Genomic DNA, 23,957 nt, shown 5'->3' on the forward strand with positions numbered 1-23,957 from the left:
ATAATTATTAGATTAAGGAAAACTTCTACAAAGTATTTATAAAATAACAAACAAAAAATTTTACTTTGTGGTTCTCAATATTTTGACATAGTCATTAAAAATATTTGAGTAAATATCTGTTTAAGTTTCTGAGTGATCTAAATAGTGAAAGAGCATGGCAAAGAAAAGAGAAGATATGCACCTTCTTATACCAAAGAATTCCCCGTTTTATGAAATAACATCTTATGGCAAGGGAAAATGAAGATTCATGTACTTAACAAAGGTGATTCTCATTAGAAGAGTTTGTACTCTTGGATATTGACTTGGAGCTAAGTCATTACTTTGCGTGACAATTTACTATCCTTTAAATAGTCAGTTTTTAATGAACAAAAACAATTTCAGGCCTTTCTTTCGAGAACTAACTATTTTGTAACTCAAAGGAGCTGGAAGCTGTACATTTTGGTGTACATTGATAACAGGCATCTTAAACTTAAGTTCAGAGCTAAAGCCTAGATTCCACCCCTCAAGGCCTGCTCTCAAAGTCCTCCCCATCTCCATGAAAGGCAATGGCCAACTTCATTCCTCCAGCTGTTCAGGCCCCGTACCTAGGAGTCATCCTTGACTCCTTTTTCACCCACACCAAGTCCACCGACAAATCCTCTCAACTCCTGGCAGTATCTGACCATCTCTTACCATCTCCCTGTCCAACTCTCCATCCTTAGTCCAGCCCTCATTGTCTCTCCCCTGGACCACTGCAATGGCCTCCCACTGGTCTCCCTCCTTCCACACTTGCCCCCATACAGTCCCCTCTTCACCAGCAATCAGAGGAGTTTTTGTAAAATACGTTGCAATTTGCAAGAAATATATTAAAAAATACTGGCATGATAACTTTAAGTCTTTACAAGCCTGATAGGAACCTATATTTTTCTATTTTCAGGAATGAAAGAGGATTTGCCTCTCTCATCTGTAACATGAATTATTACATTTTGACTTCATTCTATTCCTCCTCTATACCAACTTAATTAACTAAAATCTTGACTTTTGGCTAATTTTAAAAATAATGCAAGAATTTAAACTGTTTATTATTAAATTCATGATTTTTAATATCGTATATTTTTAAAAAGAATTATTCTTGCTTTTGAGTTTTCTTTTAAACTTGTTTAGCACAATTATTTAGTCCTGATTCTGTATTTAACTACCTCCAATGGTCATTACTGGTCTTTTTATACCACCAGATTCTCATTCTTAAGGAATTTTGATTCTTCTTTTAATTGGCTGGAATATTTACACATGTGTATATGTGTGAACATATATGTATATTCATATTTCAAAATTATTTTCAAAAAGGGTACTTACATGACATTTTAAGTCTCTGAATATCTGAAAATGTCTTTCTGTCACCTTTGTACTTTGGCTGAATATAGAATTCTTGGGTCCCAAGAATTTTCCTGTGAAAATCCTATAGGCATTATTCTACTATCTTCTGGCATTCAACATTTCGGGGACAACTAATGTAAGATTAATGTTTCTTTCTCTGTCAATAGCTTGTTTTTGTCTGCTTGCTTGCTTTTAGGATACTTTCATTATTTTTGCAATGTTAGACATAAAGCTGTGGTGAGGTGCTTAGCTCTTCATTAATTTTGCCTGGTACTCAGTAAAGTTCTTTCGATCCATAGACTTAGGCCTTGCTTCAACCTCAGTGTATTTTTGTCACTACTTTGATGATTGTTTATGCTTCTTTGGGAATATCATTTGTCCCTGGAGTATGGGTTTACCGAGCGCTCACCCTGTGCCAGGTATTGTTCTACTTAGTGGGGCGACTCGCAGCTCTGATGTTAGGTCTGTGCTCTGTTTTTATCGATCAACTTCTTACGGTTTTTACCTCTTTAATTCCTCTGCAGTCTGGAATAACTTTTCAAGTTTGTCATTCACACTGGTACTTAGACTGAAGACTGGATTGTGTCTATGCTTTCTACTTTCCATGTAGATTTAAGTTTGGTATTGTATTTTTAGTTTTTAAATACTTTTTCCTTATTGATTTCAACTCCCTTATTATTTCTGCTTGCTTCTTGGCCAGACCTTTTTGAATCTATGTCTTATGTCACATACTTCAAGTTTCTTTGAATTAGGAGAACACAAAGCAGATGTTTTCTAAAAATTATATGTTTTCTGAAGAACATATTCTAGCCCAGCCACATCTTCTTTTATATCTTGAATGCTTGTTACTCTACTTCAATGAAGAATCTTCTCATATATCCATGTTGTTTTATTTTTTTCTGTGTCCTTATTCTCTAATGATGAGATGGCTACACAAAACTGTTCAGGAAGAGATTGCAGGATTCTCCTTGGTTGCACTCACTTTCCACTTTGTTGCTACTGGAATTCTCCTTGAGGATTTTAAAGTGGTGTTAGTTGAACTAAATCTACAATGCTAGCTGAAGAATTCAGCGGGGAGGGAGTTGGAACTGTGGACAGCCCCAGCATGAGAACTTCATCTTCACATCATTTCTTATTTTGTTTGGAAAAGCCATTGCAATGGGGCCAACTTCAGGCATTTGGCTTTTGTTTGATCTAGTGTTCAGGCCAAGTATAAGTCGGGCTTGTCTGGCCTCTTTCCCTGTGCTGTTCTCCTTCCAGCTTCCCGCTTGCTGTAGCCACTGCGTGAAACCCCCTCCTGCCCAGTGCTGCTGCTGTCACACGCTGCTGCTTGGCAGGGACAAAATGGAGGCCACGGGCCCTGCTTCTCTTCCCTGCTTCTCTCAGCAAGGGGTGTTAATGAGATTTTAGGTCACACGCACTTACTTGCTAGTAATGCTATTTCTCAGGAAGGTTTTCGAGTAGCCTTTGATAGAGGTCCCATCACTCTGTATTTAAAAAATTCTTCAAAGATTCTTGCATGTCACCTGCACCCTTCCTTAATTTCTACTGTCCTGTGGGTTCCTCATTATTTATGGCTTTTTATTATTTTCATCATTTTGATAGTCATCTGGCAAAGACTGAGTTAGCAGCCCATGCTTGTACAGCCCCAAAGTCAGGACTGTATTTCCAGGCCCCTGACATCACATGCTGAGTGATGAGCCATTCACGTGCTAAGAAAGAGCATCTGGTACCTTGCTGCTCTCCCCTGAAATGCAGACGTTCCTTGACGTGGCTGTTTTCACCCTTCCCCTCTCCTTGCCCTATAGTCTTGCCTTACTCAACATGTCCTCTCTCTTGTCTTGGGCTGTCCGCCTACACAGATGACCATGACAATACACACATAGATATCCATATAGATATGTAACCCTATCGGTCCTCACCCTGCTCCTGAATTCCACATTCACATTTTAAAAACTTCAAATATTATGCTTGACATTTTTATATAGGTGTCCCAGTAGTGAGAAAACATACTAACATCCAAAGCAAACATTTTCTTTCTTCACAAGTCCCTTCTCTTCCTGCAGTCCCTATTTCTGTCTTCTAGGGCTTAAAAACCTTTCCGTCCCCCTTATCCCACATTCCATTGGTCACTGTCTTCTTGTCCTACCCCCAAACCGCTTCTTGAATTTGTCTCACCCTTTCCATTTTCATATCAATTACCCTGGTTCAGGTTTCTATCACTTCTCAACTGATCAACTGAAATAATTTTATGATTTGACTTCCCAGCTTCCACCTCTCCTGTGAAACTTTCTCTCTCTGCAGATATGAAACTTCTTAAAACAGATATAACCATACCACTCCCTTTCTCAACTGCTTTCATGGCGCCTCCCTGATTAAAGAACATAGTCAGCCTCCTCAGCATGGTGCTCAAGGCCCTTTGGGATTCCCGTTCTCCCTCATCTTCTCTCCTACTGCCCACTTCCCTCAAGCCTACCCCAAAACTCGGAACTTAGTCACCCTGGCTATTTGTCATTCTCCACACAGCCTTGCATTTAAGTGTTTGCCCTTGGTTCTGAGGTTTCTTCTGTCTAGATCAGATCTTCACAAACTGCTTTCGGTCTATGAACACCTGTCACTGGCCTATGATGAAACAAGCAACAGAAACTGACAGTAATTTAGAAAGTTGTATGCCAATTTGGCAAAGTAATTTTATGTTTGTTGAATCTAATATTAAAGAATTTGGGCCCATATTTTGTATGCCATTTTAAATCATTTTTTCAGTTATTCTGAAACTATTTCTATTGTATTTTACAAAAGTATTAGTCCACGCTGGATTGAAAAAAAACCTGGCCCCTCCGCACTGAAGGTTTGAGAACTACTGGTCAATGCTCTCCTTCCAGCCCCATCCTTAGAAGAGAGTAACCAATTGAAACCATGCCCATTCTTCATGGCCTAGCTAAAATGACACTTTATGAGTTTCCTACCAACTATCCAGCCTAGAAATTACTCACCTATTTGTATATATAATCATTACACTTTGTTTAAAACCTTTCTGTGGTATTGACCATAGTATGTTTTATGTTACAACTATACATGTATCTTCTTCCCTAGAAGGTTAGTTATTGAAGGCAAGAACCCTTAGGCAAAACAGATATTCAATACATGTCTACTGAATGAAACAGTTACTACAGACTAAATAAAAGGAATGGGAAAATGCTTTCTGCTTTTCACATATGAGTAAAGTGGATTCTCAGAAAAAAAGTCCAAGTTCCTTACCTAGCACCTACCCGCCTCTCAGCCTCATGTCCTTATTTGCATTTCCCATTGGGTGGTATCCTGCCTGTGTCCTGCCCTCAGCTCATTTCTGAGACCACACAGTGTCATGCCTTTGTCCATGCCATGCCTTCTCTTGGGGCACTGTTTCCACCCTTCTCTGTCTGGGTGATACTTGTGTGTCCTTCAAGACTCAGCTCATGTATCCTTTCTTTCAAAATCTATCCTTGAATCCCTTTCTTCTGGGCTTCCATTATAGTCTAAGAATCCCTCTATCTAGGCACTTACCATATTAAACTGAAATTATCCGTTTAGGTATCTTCTGTTCTGCTTCTCAAGACAAGAATTTTCTTAGTACAGGGGCAATACCTTACCAACCTTTGTGTTCTCAGTGCTAAGCACAGTGTATGTCACACAGTTAGTGTTCAAAACATGATTTATGTGAACAAAAGCTCATTTTGAGACACTAGAGGGGAAAAAAAGGAATGTAATTGTTGGTTCATAGTGATATCATGCTAGCCAAAGCAATCAGAGAAAGGCTAATTTAGTTTAGCCTGAGAATGAAATTACTGATTGCAGAGCAGAAAAACACTGGAGAAAAGATATGATTAAAATCAAGTGGTTTTTTGTGGGAATGGATGTTTTCTTTTGTTAGAGAACGCTGCAATCAGAGATTGAGATTCTGAACCAAATATAATAGAAGTACTTATAGACTCTACTATTCTAGTAAGCAAAACTCTTCCTATCGATTCAGAGAAGGGAAAAGGTCCAATAACTCAAAGAAGCCAAGGAGGGTCAATGGTGACAGCTATCTCAATTGAGAACAAAGACACGTGCTGCAACACGGGCACATGTTGACGCAGATGTTGACATGTGTGGCAACAGCATTTCCTGCTCCTCCAATCTCAGCCCAGTCACCTGGAATCAATGCGTGGGCCTGAAGCTGCGCTTTGGAAAGTCATCTCAAACGATGATTTGCTAGTTCCTGGCCAGAGTTGTTCACCAAGGAGAAACACCATGGTTACTGGGATGATGCAGCAACCTCAAAACAGCTGGAAGATATTAGTCAATCAGAGCCACATAGGACTGGCAGAAGATGGCAAAAACGGGACCAAATCAAAGCCTTCTTGCATTTGCTACAATCTAAAATTTCATATTCTATGTAAGGCCCTGTCCATTCTTGGCCAGTAGCTGTGTTTTAAACTAGCTCTCTCTCCCTAAATTGAGGACTAGAAGGCCCACCTGAGAATAATTCCCCTATGAGTTAAAAATAAAGATTCTTACCTACATGATGGGTGCAACGGCCACTACCTGGGCAACAGACACGCCTGGAGCTTTGACTTGGGGGGAAAGGCGGTACATGGGCAACGTATGTAACCTGCAATTCTGTATCCCCCATAACAATAAGATGAAATAAAAAAAAAATAAAGATTCAATAAGGGAAACATTTGAAAACACTGTGTTGCCATTTGGACAATGATGAAAAATGTCTTATGAGTATATTTAAGAACTATACTTTTTATGGAACTGTAGAGTTGGAAGATAACAGAGATCTAACAAATAACTGGGACTTGAGCTTTAAGCTCAAACACCTGCTTCCCTAATCATACAACCCAGGACAAGTGACACCAGTTCTCTCATTTATAAAGTGGGGGCAAAATATTTATATTTCATAGGATTATGAGAATTGAGATAATTTATGTCTCAGTTTCCACATCTATCAGAAATACTTACTGGTTTTTACAGAGATTAAATAGCACAAGGAATGTACTGTACTTGACTGGGTATCTGGCCTGTAGTCCAGGCTGATGAGTATTCGCAAGCAGTGAAGGTAATGATGAACCTAATCCTTCTGCAGAGAATGCTATACGCTAGGCACTGTTTTAAATGGTTTACATGTATCATCTGAGTTAATGTTCATTAATGCCACATTATCTGTCATTCCCATTTTACAGATCCAGGCTGTCTGGCTACAGAGCTGGCACTATTAGCCATTAAGCACCGATGAAGGAGGTGAGCTTGATGATGATGACGATGATGATGATGATGATAATGTAAGGCACCTAGTAGAATGCCTGGTGCCTGGTAAATGCTCCATAAATGCTTGCTCTTATTATAATGATGGTATCATTTGTAAAGATTTCCAGAGATGGAAGTTCCATATCCATTTTAGCTACTCATTCAAAGATTAAATTGCTTTTATCTCTTTTCATGTATCTTAAAACTCTTTCTTGGTATTATTTAAGCCTATTTTCTCTGTTTTAGATTTCCAGAGAAGAAGAGAATAAAAACTTCCCTGAAATAATTAGTTACTCTTTTTGAGGATAGTTAGTAAGTTATTGACCCCAATTCCTTTAAGGATTTTTTTATGGGTGCCACCTTCTTGTTTTAAATCCATTTAATCTTATTTGTTGCTTTTCCCTGAGACCTTTATAATTTTCTTTTATTTCTCTTTGAAAGCTGAAAGCAAAACTGGTCACTGTTTTTTGATACTGGTCTCATCACTGTGGTGATTACCAAAAGAGTCATTCCTTAATGCTAACCCTAATTCTAACCCATGCTTCACCTGTGTGCTACTATGAGCAGTAACAGAAGTGGATTTGATTTTTCTTATTGCTGATTTTAGAAACATGATGCCATTTATCTTAAAGGGCTGATGTAGGATCAAATGAGATGATGTTTATAAAAGTAACTATAGCATTGTGCCCTAAAAATACCAATCAAGACATTAACTAATACTAGAGTATTAGTTTATACTAATACCATGAGGAATCTGATACCTTCAATTCAAAATGTGTTGTTATATCCCTGTCTAGTACTGTGAATCCTCTAATGGCCTCTGTGTTTCCACAGGGTAGAACTCAATGCTGTCTGCATGTCCCCATGGCAGCCAGGGCTATTCAGGATCTGGTGCCTGGGACTCTGCCAGCCTCCTCTCTTGTCATCGTCTCCCACCAGGTAGTGCTCGTCTCAGCCATACTGAACACCTTGCCCTTCTCTGCACTCACCGTGCTCTCCCGCACCCCTGTGCACTTACACATGCTGTTTCCTATGTCTGGAAACTCCTCAGTATCGTTCAGGAGTGAACTTAAGCATTACATTCTCCATGAAGCCTCTCTTCATTTGTCTCATAGTACTGTGTACAAACTTTTCTAAAGAATTTAGGAAATTGTTTGTCTTCTTTGAGTTCCTTCTTTGAGGGCAGGGGCAATCTTTTATTTTTCTATCCCTAATGCTGGTGTGCATCAAGAACTTAAGAAATGAATGAATGACTAAACTATGTTCATTCTTTAGTCCTAGTACAAGCACCGTCTCCCACTACCTTCCTCTCTTCTGAACCATGCATTTTGGCCCTTTACTGACTCCTGCCTTGCCCTGAAGCTCAGAGCCCACCTGGCAGTTCCCAGGGCATTGCCCAGGGCAATGAACATTTGTCAAGTTGAGTGACTATGGAAGAAAACCCAATCATTCAACGTTATGTTGTTCACACAGTTTACATAAAATCTTATGCTGTTTTACCCTGTATAACTGCATATGGATTTTTTTCCAAGCAAATGATTTAATCCTTGCATTCCTCAGATTTTGAAATTAGGTATCTATCTATCTATCTATCTATCTATCTATATTTAGAGACAGAAGCTCACTCTGTCACCTGGGCTACAGTGCAGTGGTGTCATCATAGCTCACTGCAGCCTCAAACTCCTGGGCTCAAGCGATCCTCCTGCCTCAGCCTCCTGAGTAGCTGAACTACAGGCAGGTGCCATGATACCTGCCTAATTTTTCCATTAGTAGAGACGGGGATCTCACCCTTGCTCAGGCTGGTCTTGAACTCCCGAGCTCAAGCAATCTTCCCACTTCAGCCTCCCACAGTGCTAGGATTACAGCTGTGAGCCACTGCACCCGGCCTGGCTCATCATTATAAAGATTTTTCCTTTTGGAAATGATGAAACTTTTCTTAATTTCCTGATACAGTTTAGATCTTTTAAAAAATGAGGCTTTCCCAGAGTTTTGGGTAAAGATGGTAGATTAAACTGCATCATGGAACTTCTAACACCCCAAACCTAGTAAAAAATATCAACAATAAAACTTCCCTCAAAACAACAATTACAAACAAGAACCAAAGAGGAAAAAAAGGTATAACTGAAGACAATCAACTTCAAACACTTCACGGAAAGGAAACATGGGATTCCAGAGCAGAGTGGAGAAGCACGCCACAGCCTGGCTCCGAATCCTGCCCCTTCGCTCCTGAAATGAGGCTCTGCCTTCTCTTTAGACAAGATAATTTGACTTCACTTGCGATTTTAGGGAATACTTAGCTCTTCCTTAAGTATTTGTGCAAATTGACCAGAGCATGATTTCAAATGTAAAATCTCCAAATAATGGTCACTGGTTAGGGAGCATTGAAGAGTCTCCATCACTATTTTTAGGGGCAATAGCAATATCAACTACTTCTGAGGCGCCAACAGTTGTTTTGTGAAACGGCAAAAAGGCAGGCCATGTCGGGGCAGGGGGAGGGCAGGCGGAGGAAGAGCCAGGGGGCAGAGAGAATACATACCCTGGATGATCCTAAATGTTCCTCTGTTTCTTCAATGGCAGTAACATGATTTGTAGGAAGAGAATTCTATTAGTGAATTTCCAGCAGAGGTGTGATGCTCACAGATCTTATATGAAGGGACTCAGGAAGCTGGGTGTCTACTAGGGTTACTGGTAAAATTACTGCTTCCTGGACAGGAGGAGAGGTGAGGTTAAATAGTTTTCTTTGGAGAACTCAACTAGGAAAGCTGTGGGATGAGTCCACAGTTTTATGCAGACATTTTAGCACTGTTAATTTTTTCTGACTGGCTGATTAGGGTTCAGATGACTCTCTCCAACAGTTTTGGGATGGGCTGAGCTTTGGGCCCAGATTATTTTCTTGGGCCCATACTGGAAGATTATGGGCTATAAATGGAAGATTTACCTGTAAATTGTCCAGGATGATTCGGAGGGAGTGCACCTGTCGCCGAACAGCACCTGAAAACCTTTCATAAGTCGCAGCATCGTATTCACTCATTTGGATCTCCTTTAGCCTGAAACCAAAGGGCACAAAAAGATAACAGCTTGTGCATGTGGGTCTTTTACTTTCATTCACCTACTGCTAGAACTTTAGCAAACTCCTTGGCAACTTAGATTGATTTTGAGGAGAAAAAGCAAGAATCCAGCTATATTTATAGATTCAAAGGAGGGAAATGTCCAGTGTTGTGCTGGTAAATGGTTAACAAATGGCCCTCCAGGATTTTTTTTTTTAAAGCCTTGACTTGCAGTATTTGCTGATTTTCATGGTGTAAATATTGCCACCATGATCAGTTTTAAGCTACTGACACTGAACCCTGAGTTAGAAATGTGCACAATTGGGTCTCTGGAGAAGTGCGCATGAATTGGCTCCTTAGCACCCGATTGCTAGATCCCAAAGACACGGCTGGCAGCTGATCACTTCATGTGGCAAATTCCTAAGAGAGTTCCCATGGGTTGCTTTTTAAGATCAAGGTCATCTATTTGGTTGACCAAGATAACAGTTCAGGCCCAAAGAACATAATTTAGTGTGTTGCTATGCATGCTTATATGAGACTTTTCTAAAATTGCTGACAGTGTACCTTAAATAGGAAAATTATATTTTAACATTATTGTGGCTCTGAAATTCTGTCCTCCCAGTGTGCTGCTCCTTTTTATCACTTTTCATCACTTGCTTTTGCTACAGTGCCACCAGTGCACTGAGAGTTCCCTGCACACGCCATACACCATGGCCCATGCCGTGATGCTCCCACAGGTGCCTCTCTCCCACCTGCAGTGCCCTTGCCCTGCCTCTTTGCCTGCTAACTCCACTTACCCTTCAAGACTCAATTATCATCTCCTCTAGGAAGCCTGCTCTGACCCCCAGGTCTGTCTTCTGTGCTCCCATCTCACTTCATTCCTCCATCAGTCGGAGCATTTACCATCCTTGTTACAACTGTCTGTCTTTTGTCTCCCCAGCTACTCTCTGTTCATTTAGGTCAGGGCTGAGTCGTTCTCATCTTTGTATGTACAGTGCCTAGCGTGGTACCTAACATAAAACAGGTGCTCAAAATAAACTGAAATACAAAGGCGACTCAGGATTATTTAAAATGTAGCATCTTACACTAATTATAAATAGCAAGTTCATTCACAGGGTGCCCTCTCTTGGGTTTTATAGTGTTGTACCCATAATACACTAATTAAATCACACATTTCCATAAATTCCTATAAATATAAAAGGTGCTGATACTAGGACAGGGAATAATGAATGCACATTTCAAAAGCCGAAGCATAACACAATCTTCTAAACTGTTCAGTGTGTGTGTTGTGTGTGTGTGTATGCATGCATGCAACATTGGAGGTATGGATCTTAGGTGTATAGCTGAAACTCTTATAGAAAGTATATTTTTATCTCCTTGGGCTAAAACAGAAACCCCAAATACTGAATGAGAACAAATGGTCTCTATTCCTTCCTGTCCAGCCAAGCACTGGGAAGAATCCATTCATCATGGGGCAGAGCACTAGAAGCGTATTACAAGTACATAATGCTAGGCCTAACCTACCACGGGGCAGATTTGCAATTTCTGTCCTATCACCCAGCTGGGCTGGCTAACACCAACTCAGGTTTCAAGACGCAGCTCAAAGGTGACATCCTAAGAAGTCTGGCTTGATCCTTTGGATAAAACTGACCATTCCCTTTTTATATACCTTAAACAGACATCTACCATGGAACCTGTATACTCTATTGCTTTAATAGATAGGCCTATTTCCCTCTATCATGGTGTTTTTCAAATTTTATTTTTCACAGTAGGAAATATGGTTTACATTGAGATCTAGTACACACAAATGCATGTGTGAGTGTATAACTGAAAAATATGTTTATTATATGTGACGTACTCTGATGTTTTCTATTCTATTCCTTCCCAAGTAGAAGGACCATGTCTTATTTTTTCTTTGAATCTCCAGTGCCCAGCACAATGCCTGACACACAGTGGCACTCAATAAATGCTGTCGGATAGCACTTTGAAAATACTTACTATCAAAAGATAAATATAGAGAAGGCCACTATAATATCTGAATCATTATATTGTGAGGTGACATGCCAAGGTGCCCTTCTAAATCTAATTAACTCTATCCTGAAGAACGAATAGGAACACAAGTATAGGAATTGACCTTCTAACAATACCTCTTATGTTTAGTTTTGGCAGTCTCTGAAATCTATGAATTTTCATTAGATTAAGTTATGCCTCAAGTATCAAGGCTGACAGAAGCTGGGCACAATGAGCACTGCAGGATATGCTACCTACCCACTTCATACATAGGACGTCAATTTGCTCTTTCCCAAAGAAAGGGGATTAAAACTGATTAGAAAAAATGTGGACTCAGCTGTACTTGTGGGGAGGGGAAGGTGAGATAGGGATGGAGGAGGGAATATACACACACACATATGAACTTGTATACATACACACATATGTACATATGTACACACATCTATAATGGATACACACATACAAACACATAGATACATATCAAGGAAGGAGCCAGGCAGTTGGCGAGTCACCTTGAGCAGACAGACCTTTGCAGAGAGATCAGAATTAGCTCACAGATCACGTTGCACCTAAAAACACACCACATGCTGTTTCAATTATGAAGAAATCTGGAAATCGTATTCCAGATCGTGTCAGCTTTCAGAAAGATCACCTACAAAGTGTTCAAAGCTGATAACAAATTCTGAAAGATGAAGACCAAAGCAGGGAACGGAGAAAGAAAATAAGAAATTTTAGCCTTTGGATCAAACAAGATTCCCAACGCTAATACTCTCAAGCCCACAAAACTAGCTGAAAATATGTCTTTCTGCTTCTTTAACTGGGATCAAAACTGCAGGGCACAGCTGCTTCGCATCCTAGTAATCTATGTGGACTAACTGTACGTTGTTGGCACAGTATATTTTTAAAGGGTATATTTATTGTTACGTAAGAGTCTGGGAATTTTAGTTCTCATTTTACTTTTTCTTATAGGTCAGACTTAAATACTATAATTTTGAATCAATTATGAGGAAAACAAACATAAGCTGAGATTCACTGTGTGAGGCTGATTAGTTTTTCAAATGGTAGTGGATGTGATTTCCACAGCTGGTGCCCACCCTAAATGCTTTTCTAAGTGTGTACAAGTGCCTCACTGTCTATTTCATTCACTTTTCATTGGTGTAATGTTTCTGTTCCGCTTCATGCACGTCCTGTGCTTGTCTCCCTCTGTTAGTCTGCCTGAGTTAGTATATTCTTGACATGTAGGGACTCGTATCTAGCCTCACACCAGACACAATTGGATGCTAAGGAAATGCTATGTTGATGATGTCAGGAACCCATCAGTAGTATCAGGCTCTGCAAGGCAACAGAATGGACCTTCCAGCTGATGGCTTGGACTGCCCAGTTTCAGCCAGTCTTTAAATTAAGTACTAAAGGGTGATATTATTTCTTGTATGCACATGTGTATTATTCATTCCACAAATACGTATGAGTGTTTGCCATGTACCAGGTTCTGTGTGCAGGTCCTAGAGTTATACTAGGGGCACAAAACAGATCGACCCCTGCCCTCAAGCAACTTATAGGCAGTGGAGAGACCATCAACTAATCATACAAATCATAAAATGTTAAGGACTGACAAGCAATATGGAGAGGAGGTATAGGGCACTATAAAAGCATTAATGGTGGGACCTAACCTCATTCTGCATATGCCTAAAGTGGTAAAATAGCTTCAAAACTAATTATTTGATGACGGTAAAGAATTATTACTTTTTAAAGACATGACAATAGTATTGTGGGTTTGTATTTTTTTGAATTCTTATATTATAAAGATACACACTGAAATGTTTACTATGAAATGACAGAATGTCTTGGATTGGCTTCAAAACAAACCAGGAGTCAGGACTGCGAGTGGAGCCAGATGTTTCTTCTTGAAGTTGGGGTCAGATCCACAGGGTTCATTATATATTTTTTCTCTACTTTTGTTTTATGTTTGAAAAGTTGAAGGAAAAAAAGTTAAAGAGAAATCTTCAGCAGTACTAAATGGAATAGTCATCAAATGGGATAGAAGTCCTGTTTCTACATAAAGCAGAAAGCAGCATTTTTCTCTCGGCGTTTTTCTGTGCCGCCGTCTTTCTCAGAATCCCCATGTGTTTTTATTTCTTCCTCCTTTTTCTCACACTCTTGCCCACCTCTTCTGTCTTTCAACCACCTTATGGTATTCTCTTTTACTTCCACTGAGATTCTTCTCTGCTGTGCACAACAGAGGTGTATGGTTTCCTCATTTACTCCCTTCCCCACATCCTCTCTTTCCTCTCTGACATCCACTAAATCCAGTTGCCTTATTAGTGCAGATGCCCCTAGACTTCTTCCCCCATGGGCCAATGGCCCTTCATGGAACCAGGTTCCTTATCCCCATATGGCAACAGGAGGCGGGGTTGCACACTTGTGCCCAAGCACCACTGCAAGGCCTTTCTGAGTCCCTGTGAACCACTGTGTACCAGAACACTCTATCCACTTGTCCACTTGCGCAAAAATTTAGGCTGGATAATTACTTGGGAGGTTTTGAGGGTGGCAGTAATAGGAATTCATTAGTTGGGGAGGGGAAAATGATGCATATCTAATGGCTCTTTTCCTAAATGGATACTTCATTATTCATATAAAATGTAGAGCAGTATTTTAATTCTAATAAGACTTTTCATGATAGTATTCCTCCCACCTTTTTTTGAGAGGTTTCAACTGCTTTCATTCCTAACATAGTTTCTGTCCTCATAGCCTCTCTGGAAGAAAAAAAGAGTGAAGCCCCCTAGCTCCAGAAGAGCAAATTCTGGCACAGGGAGGATAAAGAAACTGTCCAAGGTCACCAGGGAAGCCAGAAGACGGGCGGAGAGCAACACTCCTGCCTCTAACGCACACATGTTATTTACCTGCTGGGCCCACGAGGGTCCTGAGGCTTGCAGACTTTCCTGAGGGTGTGGCAGGCGGGACCTGCATTTTTGTCTCTATTGTTCTGCGCTGTTTACTTGCAGGATGTGAAAGCACAGCATGTAACGTGATACCAGATGTTCTACGTGGGAGGAATTTCATAACTCACATACCCTTGAGCATACTTTTTTCCAGCTGCACCCAGCTCCTTTCATTGAGCACAAAAATGTCAATCTACTTCCCAAACCACCACCGGGTCCCTTAATCTGCAAGGAGACACTGCTGGTTCTCTGGCATTTTTCACTTTTAGCTGAAGAACACATGTGGATGTCTACTGAGAGCATCAAGTGGATTCTTATTTCTTAGACGGGTCCAATTAAAGTGGCCCAGAACAGCTGTGGAACGTCTGACGGCCACGGGCACGTCGGGCTGGATTTCAAGGCCTCCTTCCACCCGCGGACGAGGCCTCCCCATCCAGCCTCACTGCCCACTCCTCCCCGGCTGGTACCCCTTATCCTGGGTGGGCAGTTGGCTGCCTCCGCCATGGACACTAGGCTCATCCTGCCCTGGTGCCTCTGCTCATTTAGTTTTCTCTTCCTGGAATGTTCTAGCTCTTCTTTCCCAGTTCCAAATCCTGGATGAACTCAGGCCCCACCTCACATCAGCTCACTGCCCTTGCCCCTCTCTGCACTGTTGGAGGACACAGCCTCTGTATCATGTGACATTAACACTTAACAGGTGTGTGTGTGTGTGTGTGTGTGTGTGTGTATGCACTGGCCCTGTCTCCACACCAATCCATAAGATTCCTGAGGGCAGGAAGAACGTCATGTAGAGTTATCTGAATTCCCTACGCGGCCTATACAGATGGACGCGGATGGAGCGATTTAAACTTTAACTTCTCTTAAGGGAAATATCTTTGGTTTTACTTTCTCATGTGCTCAATTCCTTCTTCTACATAGTCCTATGTGATCAATCAATTTCAAAGAGCCTGAGTAGGAAGAAGAAGGGATTTCTTTCACTTGGCTGTCTCCATTAGGGAGAGGGGTGGTCACGGAATTCAATTTGTGGTCCAAGTTGCGGCATGAGGTAGAAAATCACACCAATCCTGGTTCACCCACAATCCACTGTGACATTTCACTGCAGCAGCCAGTGCTGTTCCAGGGAACACTGACCTCTGCTGAAATGCCCTCTGGCCCATCTCCCTCGCGGCTCTCTTGACCTCCTCAGGAACCGCATCCTTCTCGGCCTGAGAGACTTGGTACACTGTGTGGCCTGCATCCAGCCGGTAAGGACCTCCTTTGCCACCCAGACCTGCCGTGTCTCTTCCCCCTGGAAGGAGAGCATGGAAAGCCAGATGGTAAGTCTGAACCTGAGCACAACACCAAAGTCAGATCATGGCTTTAAGACAGTCCTATAAAGTATATTCACTGTACTTAACCAGTAATCAAATATTCAAATGACTTTCTGGAAACCTAGGAGTTCCTGTTTAGGATGTTTTTCCTTTTCTCCATCCATCCAAATCCTACCTATATTTCAAGAGTCAGTCCAAATTCTATGACAGCTTATCTGATGCTTCTACTTCATATGGATCCATACTCTTGTGTACAATTTGTTAACCTTTAATATTTATTTTGTTTTCTCACCAACTATATGATGGATGGGATATTTTAATTATTTTTGTACTTCTGTACCTATAAGAGTGACTTGAATATTTTAGATCCTTATCATATATTGGCTAATTAAATTAGCAACTCTTCTCTTCCCTTGTGTTACCTTACTTTTCCTTAAAATACTGAGAGACAGGTAGGCTACAAATACTGTTTCTTCTGGTTTGCAAATTATAAAAATGATGCAGAGAGGTTAAGTGACCTATTCATGACCTTTTATCACTGGCTTAGCCAAGATTAGAAGCCAACTGTTACACCAACTTTGACTTTTAGCTTTGAATAATATTCAACAGATAAACATCTAGCTGCAGAACAGTCTTTCAAAATAAACTCAAGTTTTACATGCTTATAAGTATACATTATATAACACTGTATGAACTGTTTATGTTATAAATATAAATCAAATGCCTATCAGGCCAGTTAGGTAATTATAAGACATTGTGGGGATACTGGCTAACTAGAGAGGATTACCTTGTCTAAATTTGTCCAAGTTCAAATTATTTTAAAACATTATGGTAACCAAAGAAAAAATACATCTATTGACTAGATTTGGCCTTTGGCCTACCAGTTTGTTACCTCTGCTATAATAATTAGGATACTAGGAACTGGTTTCTTTTGTTCATTCATACATAACTTGGGAACTTAGAAGAGAATCCAATATTAGAAGGGCAGTATAGTACACTACAGTATGGAGTAGTAATATTGTATACTATTGCATAGTTAAGCCAGACTCCGTGAGTTTGAATCCTGGTTTCAACTCACTAGCTGTATGTCTTTGGGGAAATGACTTAACATCTCTGTGTCTCAGTCTCTCATCTATAAAATCAGGATACCAATATTTAATATTATTTACTTCATGGGACTGTCATGAAACTAAAACACTTAGAACACTATCTGGCACAAAATAAAAGCTATATAAAGGACTGCTTTTACTATTAATATTTAAATAACCCCTAGTCACACAAATTAAGCAATTTCTAGTTTCATAAAGTAGAAAATTTGAAAGCTTTTCTTTTCCTCCTCCCTAGCTTTAATTGCCTAATAAACTAAAAATGAGAACTCAGTGTGAACCACTTCCTTTATGAAAGTCCAGGTAGCGCATTTCCTTTTGGGAAATACCATGAGAACAGCCTATTAATTATAGTATTTTTCTTTTTTGATTGGAGCATATCTTATTTTACTTTTATTCAGAAATGAGTGGTAGAAAATTCCTTCTTGGATGTATGTGGTTCCTGGCTCTCACTCACGGTCAGCCTATAGGCAGAGAGGCGCAGTAATTGGAAAATGACATTAAGCTACAGGTGGAAAAGTGGTTTCTGGGACCTGATTCCCATCCTACAGGAGGTTATCCTTAGGAATGGGTGGATCATGAATTAGAGCATCATTTTGGTGAAAGGAGGAAAGGGGTGAAACTGTTAGGGCTGGTGTGGCCAGCATGAGTCACGGGGCCCTTGGGAAAATCATACTGGGGTGGAGAGGGCAGGAGGGGAGAGTTCTTCGTGATCTCCACTTCCCAGAGTCTTTAATTTGCACTGTCTAAAGGAAAACGCTAGCAGGACATTCTAAGACTGCAAGGCGTAATCTTCTTAAAGCTAAGCTTGGACATCGCAAAGCAGTTCAGAAGATGAGGGGGAGGATAGGCAAGGGAGGGCTTTGATGAAGAAAAGAGAATCAGATGACCTATTGGCCCAGAGCTCAGTTCAATGAACAGAATTCTGAGGGAGAAGAATGACAGAGAGAAAAAAGAGAAATTGAAGCCAAGGGCCTTGATCAATTGAAAAATAAAAGGCCAGGGGAAGCAAACGCAGGGTCTTCAGTCTGGGCATTTGCTTCAGAAGCAAATGCGAGCTAGTAAATTCAAGTTGAATAACAAATATGAACTTTCACTCCAGAGTGCTGGGATCTGCATCTGGCTAGCTTCTTCCACAATGCATTCCATATGGATTAAATCTTGTTGGCTTGACACTGACTTATAGATCAAAGGACATTTCTAAAAATAGCCTTACTTTAAAGCTGTTGCTTGATGAATAAACAGAGTAGGCGAGAAGTCACAGGCATGTTTGATAGTGCATTGTCTCAGCACAGGAACTCACTTCCTCTCTAGGCTGTCAAGGCCAAGAGGTGCAGACCATCCTAAGGGAAGGTGAAGTACAGAGCGCCGATAGGCTCAGACAGTGCGCACACAGTCTGGCCCTATTCCTGTGGCCCAGCAGATGTGTCTGCTCCAGCTGACTGCGGAGGAAAAAGGAAGACGACAGTCCTGGGAACAATGCTCTAGTCGGGCAGCCAAGAGGAAGGAATGGACCACAGCCATCAGTTCAAACTGCAGCTAGCTCTCTTATCTCGAAATCTTGCATCCCTAACATACTCACTGAGGCGTGGAAGACAAGGACCATTTCTTTTCAAAGTCAGTTGCTCAAGAAAGAATTTACTGTGGATTTCTGGCACAATCCCAAGGTCATGGAATTTAAAAGAAGGGATTAACACTTTCATAAATAAATACATTCTTCATGCCAGGTTTTCTGCTCAGGGCTTTGCAATCTTAACCTCATTTAATCCTCACCACAACCTTGTGAGGCAGTTCACATATCCCTTTTAGGTGGGAATGGTCTTAGGTCATAGGGCGGAAGAGTCTGTGGGACTCCAAATGCCAGGCTCTTCGCATGTCTTGATGTCATGCTGGGCAGAGGGCAAGAACACAATCCAACTGAGTAACGGGGGAGGCTAAGAAAGAAAGCTGGTCCCTGAGCCTTCTCAGGGGTGGTGCGCTGGCCTGATGGGCTTGTGAAGCCCCAGGAAGCCGGACCCAGGAGAACACCCGTGCTACCAACCTGTTCCGCCAGCCCATGTATTGCCGCCTACGTGAGGCATGTTGTCTGGGTCCTCCTTGCCGTGTTTGGGGGAGCTCACATCTTCACCACTATCTCTGTTGATTGTTATCTAAAAATGAAGAATGGAGACATTATCACTGTCCTATGACCAATTCCAGGAACTGTATGACAGAAAGAAGAATTCTTTTCCCCTGGGTCCTTAAGGCATCTCATAACCTTAGGCCATGGGACGTGATATGATAGATGCTGTGAGTATCTGGCAAAAATTTTAGCAGATTTAAGATCCATTCAGTTAGGAAGGAGATAAATTAAATTTAAAAAAATTCTTTAAAAAGAAAAGAAAAGGAGCTGCACTGGGGTTACAGCTCCAGAATTCTCCTGATGCAGAACATGCCATGAGCATTTATACAAGCCATGAGACCTACCAGACACAGGGAAAATGGATCTCGCCAGAGACAGATATTTCCCCAGTGGTTTAAAAGGATCACCACTAGCTGATCCAACTGAGTCAGTAAATATACATTTACCTACTTTCATTTTTAAAGAAATCCCATTACTCCAAGAAATGCCATTTTATGTTAAATATATGGAAAAGAAAAACAAAGAAATAATGTTATGTATGCCTCAGTGACAGATTTATGTTATACACACCCACATATACTAAAAACTGCTTATTTATTTTTTGGATGCACTCCAATTTTATTATGGTATTTTGTAGCTTTCCTAATTCATCTTTAATTTAAAACTGGATTTACTGTTCTTGCAATTCCAACAGAACAAGCGGCATTTTAGCCCTCCTCTATGAGAGTCTGTAGCTCATTGATCCCTGTTTCCTGTTCCATACAGAGTCACCAAAAGGTTTGATAACCACACAGAAATTCCAGTCCCAGTAGTCAGACATTCAGTAGGTCCTACTCTACAGTAAAAAGACTCAAAGCTTTCACACTTTTCATTTACACTATTAGCCTGTTCTCAAATGTAATGATTTTCAGGGAAGACAAGATCAAATTCTCATTTATATGTTCAAACAGACTTTCAGAAAACACACTGGCAGGACACTGTGTGAAGTAGCATGGGGCCTACAAAGCCACAGAGGAGATTGGTCCCTGCCCTCAAACTACTTATGGTGGAACAGGGGACCTTGCAAATGGGCCTGAAGTCAGTCTGGAGAGCTGACCCATTCCATATTCGTACATGATTTTTCATTCTTAATGTTGAGATTAATGAAAGGAGGTAGTCATTTGAGGTCTTTGCAAGCAAAATGGCCATTAAGAATGAAATCAACCTAACTTCTGTTGTCTTAGGTCTAAGTTGGTTCATTTCAAATGTTATGATATTATAAAGAGATTTCTAATTAACCAGACTTTTCTACAAATAGCTTTGGCAGCATTAACAACGTTTTTACCATAATTTCAGCATACTCCAAGAAAATTTAGTAGCCAGACATGACAATTGATATAAATTCCACACACATAATCATACTCTAAAAATAAATTTTTCTCCTTTTTTCTTACAGTAGTCAGAATAGCTAGGGACATTTAGAGAACAAACGAACATTTAAAATACTTTCCCCAGAACTTGCCACCACTTTCCAACTTGTCCACAGATAGTATAGATAAGTAGTAAATTAAAATAGGTACACTGACTACAGGAATTCTAGAGGAGCACTAACCAACGAAATTTCCTGTGTTGATGAAAATGTTTATATTTGCAGTGTCAATATGGTAGCTATGAGCCATTAGCCTAACGCGGCTGTTGAGCACTTGACACGTAGCTTGTGCAATTTAGTGAAGTAAAATTTAAATTTAAATAGGCACATGTGGCTACTGGCTATTTCACCAGATACCACAGCTCAGGGATAAGCTTGCCTTAGACCTGGAGATGCTGTGTGGAGATCTTCACAGCACCCTACAGATGTCCTCCATGAGAAAAACAAAGATCATTTCAAAATTAGGATAGGGTTTTATTCTGTTGCTAATTTAAGAAATCTATATAAAAGGTATGACTACAGTCTAACTTTTTTTTTTTTTTAGCAAACATAATGGAGCTTATACATTGAGATACATTTCTTAAGAAGATATACTTATTTTTATACATAAAGATACACTTATTAAAAGAATGCTGCCGCTGTCCCAAAGACTTCTGGACTATTTCTGGAAGGATCTTTAGGATCTACGCAGGTTCTTTTATGATATCTTTTTTTTTCTGTTTTGAGACAGAGTCTCTATCACTCAGGCTAGAGTACAGTGGAATCATCATAGCTCACTACAACATCCAACTCCTGGGCTAGAGCGATCCTCCTGCCTCAGCCTCCCAAGTAGCTGGGACTGCAGGCCCACGCTGCCATCCCTGGCTAAGTTTTCTATTTTGTGCAGAGACAGGGTCTCGCTCTTGTTCAGGCTGGTCTCAAACTCCTGGTCTCAAACTCCTGGTCTCAAGTGATCCTCCAGCCTCAACCTCCCAAAGTGCTAGGATTACAGGTGTGAGCCCCCTCACCTGCCTTTTTAAAATATCTTTTGAAAGTGGCATTTATGCGTTCTTTTAAAATAGATTTGATTTTCAATAAACAGCCACATGACATTTGGAATTGATTTCTGTTGTAAGCTATTTGCTAACTTGCTATGTTATGTTTGGCAAAGTAACTTCTCTGGGCCTTAACTTTCTCCTCAGAAACTAAGGGGGTTGAGCCAAATGATTTCTACCATTACACCCAGCACTGACATGCTGTGACTAGCTCAATAATTCCAAATCTGGTAAATAAAGTGATTAAGGTAGGGTTTTTGTGAAAACCAGGTACAGTTATACATACAAAAATGAGACAACTGATGGGCCCTAACTTACAATGATTTGACTTACGATTTTTCACTGTTTACAATTATGTGAAAGAAAAAGCATTCAGTAGAAACTGTACTTCAAGTACCCACACAACCATTCTGTTTTTCACTTTCAGCACAATATTCAATAAATTACATCAGATATCCAACACATTATGAAATAGGCTTTGTGTTAGATGATTCACCCAACTGTAGGCTAACGCAGTATGAGCACATTTACAGCAGGCCAGAGTAAGCTACGATGTTCAGTAGGTTAGGTGTATTAAATGCATTTTTTGCTTATAATATTTTCAATTCATGATGGGTTTATTGGGATGCAATCCCATCATAAGTCAAGAAGCATCTGTAGTTTGCTTGTAAGGGTTGTGACTCTACTACAGGCCAATTCTAAAAGAGAAGTTCCAAAAATGGTCTAAGCAATGACAGGATTATTGGAAAAACTGTTCTGAACACTATTACTCATTTTTGGCGGGGGTGTGTGTATTCCGGTACATTGTTTAAAAATAAATAAAAGAGCTTCAGAAGAGGTATGAAAGGCAATTTCGTATGTCTCTACTAACTTTCCTTTTATCAAATATTAGTTATCTCCTTCAGACATTTCACATGATCGAGCTATTCTGCTGCAAGACAGTTGCCTTTTAAGAATAAGTAGTAAAAATGATGGCACAAGGCAAAAGAAGAGACCCTTCAAATAGCCTCTCTCAGTTACCTCCAAAATCATGCTTTCGATGTTGCAAAGACACCTATAATGGCCATCAGGGAGGCAGAAAACAGGCTATAAAATTTCTGCGCAGAAAGGAACTGGCATGTTCTTTGCCACCTGTGTGTTTTGCCAGGGCATCCACTGGGAAATGGGGCCATTCATACTGCCAACAATGAGGCAGGCTCCACGCCAACCCCAAATGAAAGCCCAGAGGTGTTTCAAAATTGACAAATTCTTGACAAAAACAATCATCAGCCAAAACCTGATTTATTCCAGAGAAATACAAACCATAAAATTCCAGAGATGTTTAATTAAAAGCGAGGCATTTGGAGGAGTTTATCTAATTTTCTGTCATTTTATGAATACCATTATACTCACTCACAGAAATATATTTCTCTAGGTGGATGGGAGAAGTACATCTGCCAAGTGGTTTTCAAAGCCACTTGAGGACATCTCTTACATGAATTGACAATGATTCACAAAAGGTACAAGGCAGGAAGTCTAGGACAGGCCAACCCAGGATAGAAGCTGGAACAAATAGTAGAGAAGGCCTATCACTTGGGGAAGCTTATTTCCTGGGAACAGACACATGCTATAGAGCCACTGGCTGTTCAGAAATGTGATAAGCTGCTGTTTGCTTTCATGTATGTGTTGAGAAGCAGTTGGAATGTGTTTCCTTCGAGAGCTGGTTTCATTTAGAAAGAGCTGAAGTCAGTCACTCCAATTACTGAAATAGATACTACTGCACTCACTTAAAGGGATCAAACTCTTCCCCAAGCCAGAAAAGACTTACAACTTTTGAGACAATCTGACGTACAAGCTGAGGCCCTTGATTTCTCATAGCAGACACACTCTACTTCCTTTAGGTAAGTGTGCTATAATCCTAAGGATCATTACCCTCTTACATAGGAATTAAAATGGAAAAAGCATGGATCTTGTAAATTACAACTCATAAAAATGTCCCAGAGTAAAGCCAGCACGGGGAAGGGACATGACTCACTGAAACCCTGTAATTCTGGGCAAGGCCCATTTATTTTAGGTTCCTCCTTGAGCTCATTATTTTTAAAAACCATCAGTAAAATGACATAGAAAGCCAGGGTATACTCCTGGAAGAAAAGTTAGCTCTTGGAGATGTGACTGGACAACACAGCAGGAGACGAGATGGGGCTCAGCAGACATTTCTAGTGCCCTACCCCACATGCACGCCCTCTTTCTTCCTTTTAAGCAGAAGTCAGGAGTATCAGGGTTGGCTAGAATCGAGCACAATAATCCCTCCCCTTTGCCAGTGATTGGTCTAGGGGAAGCCATGTGACCTGAGATGTAAGAAAGTCTGTCCA

At 40.5% G+C, this 23,957-nt stretch overlaps 1 protein-coding gene across 1 annotated transcript in view; it reads right to left on the bottom strand.

Annotated features, from left to right (window-relative positions):
• VWA8 (von Willebrand factor A domain containing 8) overlaps window positions 1-23,957 on the bottom strand; it is a 316,757-nt gene that overhangs the window by 23,000 nt on the left and 269,800 nt on the right. The window contains exons 38-40 of the mRNA XM_069467672.1: window positions 19,084-19,192; window positions 15,758-15,914; window positions 9,569-9,677 (exon numbers count right to left, since the gene is read on the bottom strand). Coding sequence (XP_069323773.1) covers window positions 9,569-9,677; window positions 15,758-15,914; window positions 19,084-19,192 — 375 coding nt within the window. The remainder of the gene's footprint in view (window positions 1-9,568; window positions 9,678-15,757; window positions 15,915-19,083; window positions 19,193-23,957) is intronic.

Source organism: Eulemur rufifrons, chromosome 4 (genome assembly GCF_041146395.1).
Source record: "Eulemur rufifrons isolate Redbay chromosome 4, OSU_ERuf_1, whole genome shotgun sequence".
Taxonomy (NCBI): domain Eukaryota; kingdom Metazoa; phylum Chordata; class Mammalia; order Primates; family Lemuridae; genus Eulemur; species Eulemur rufifrons.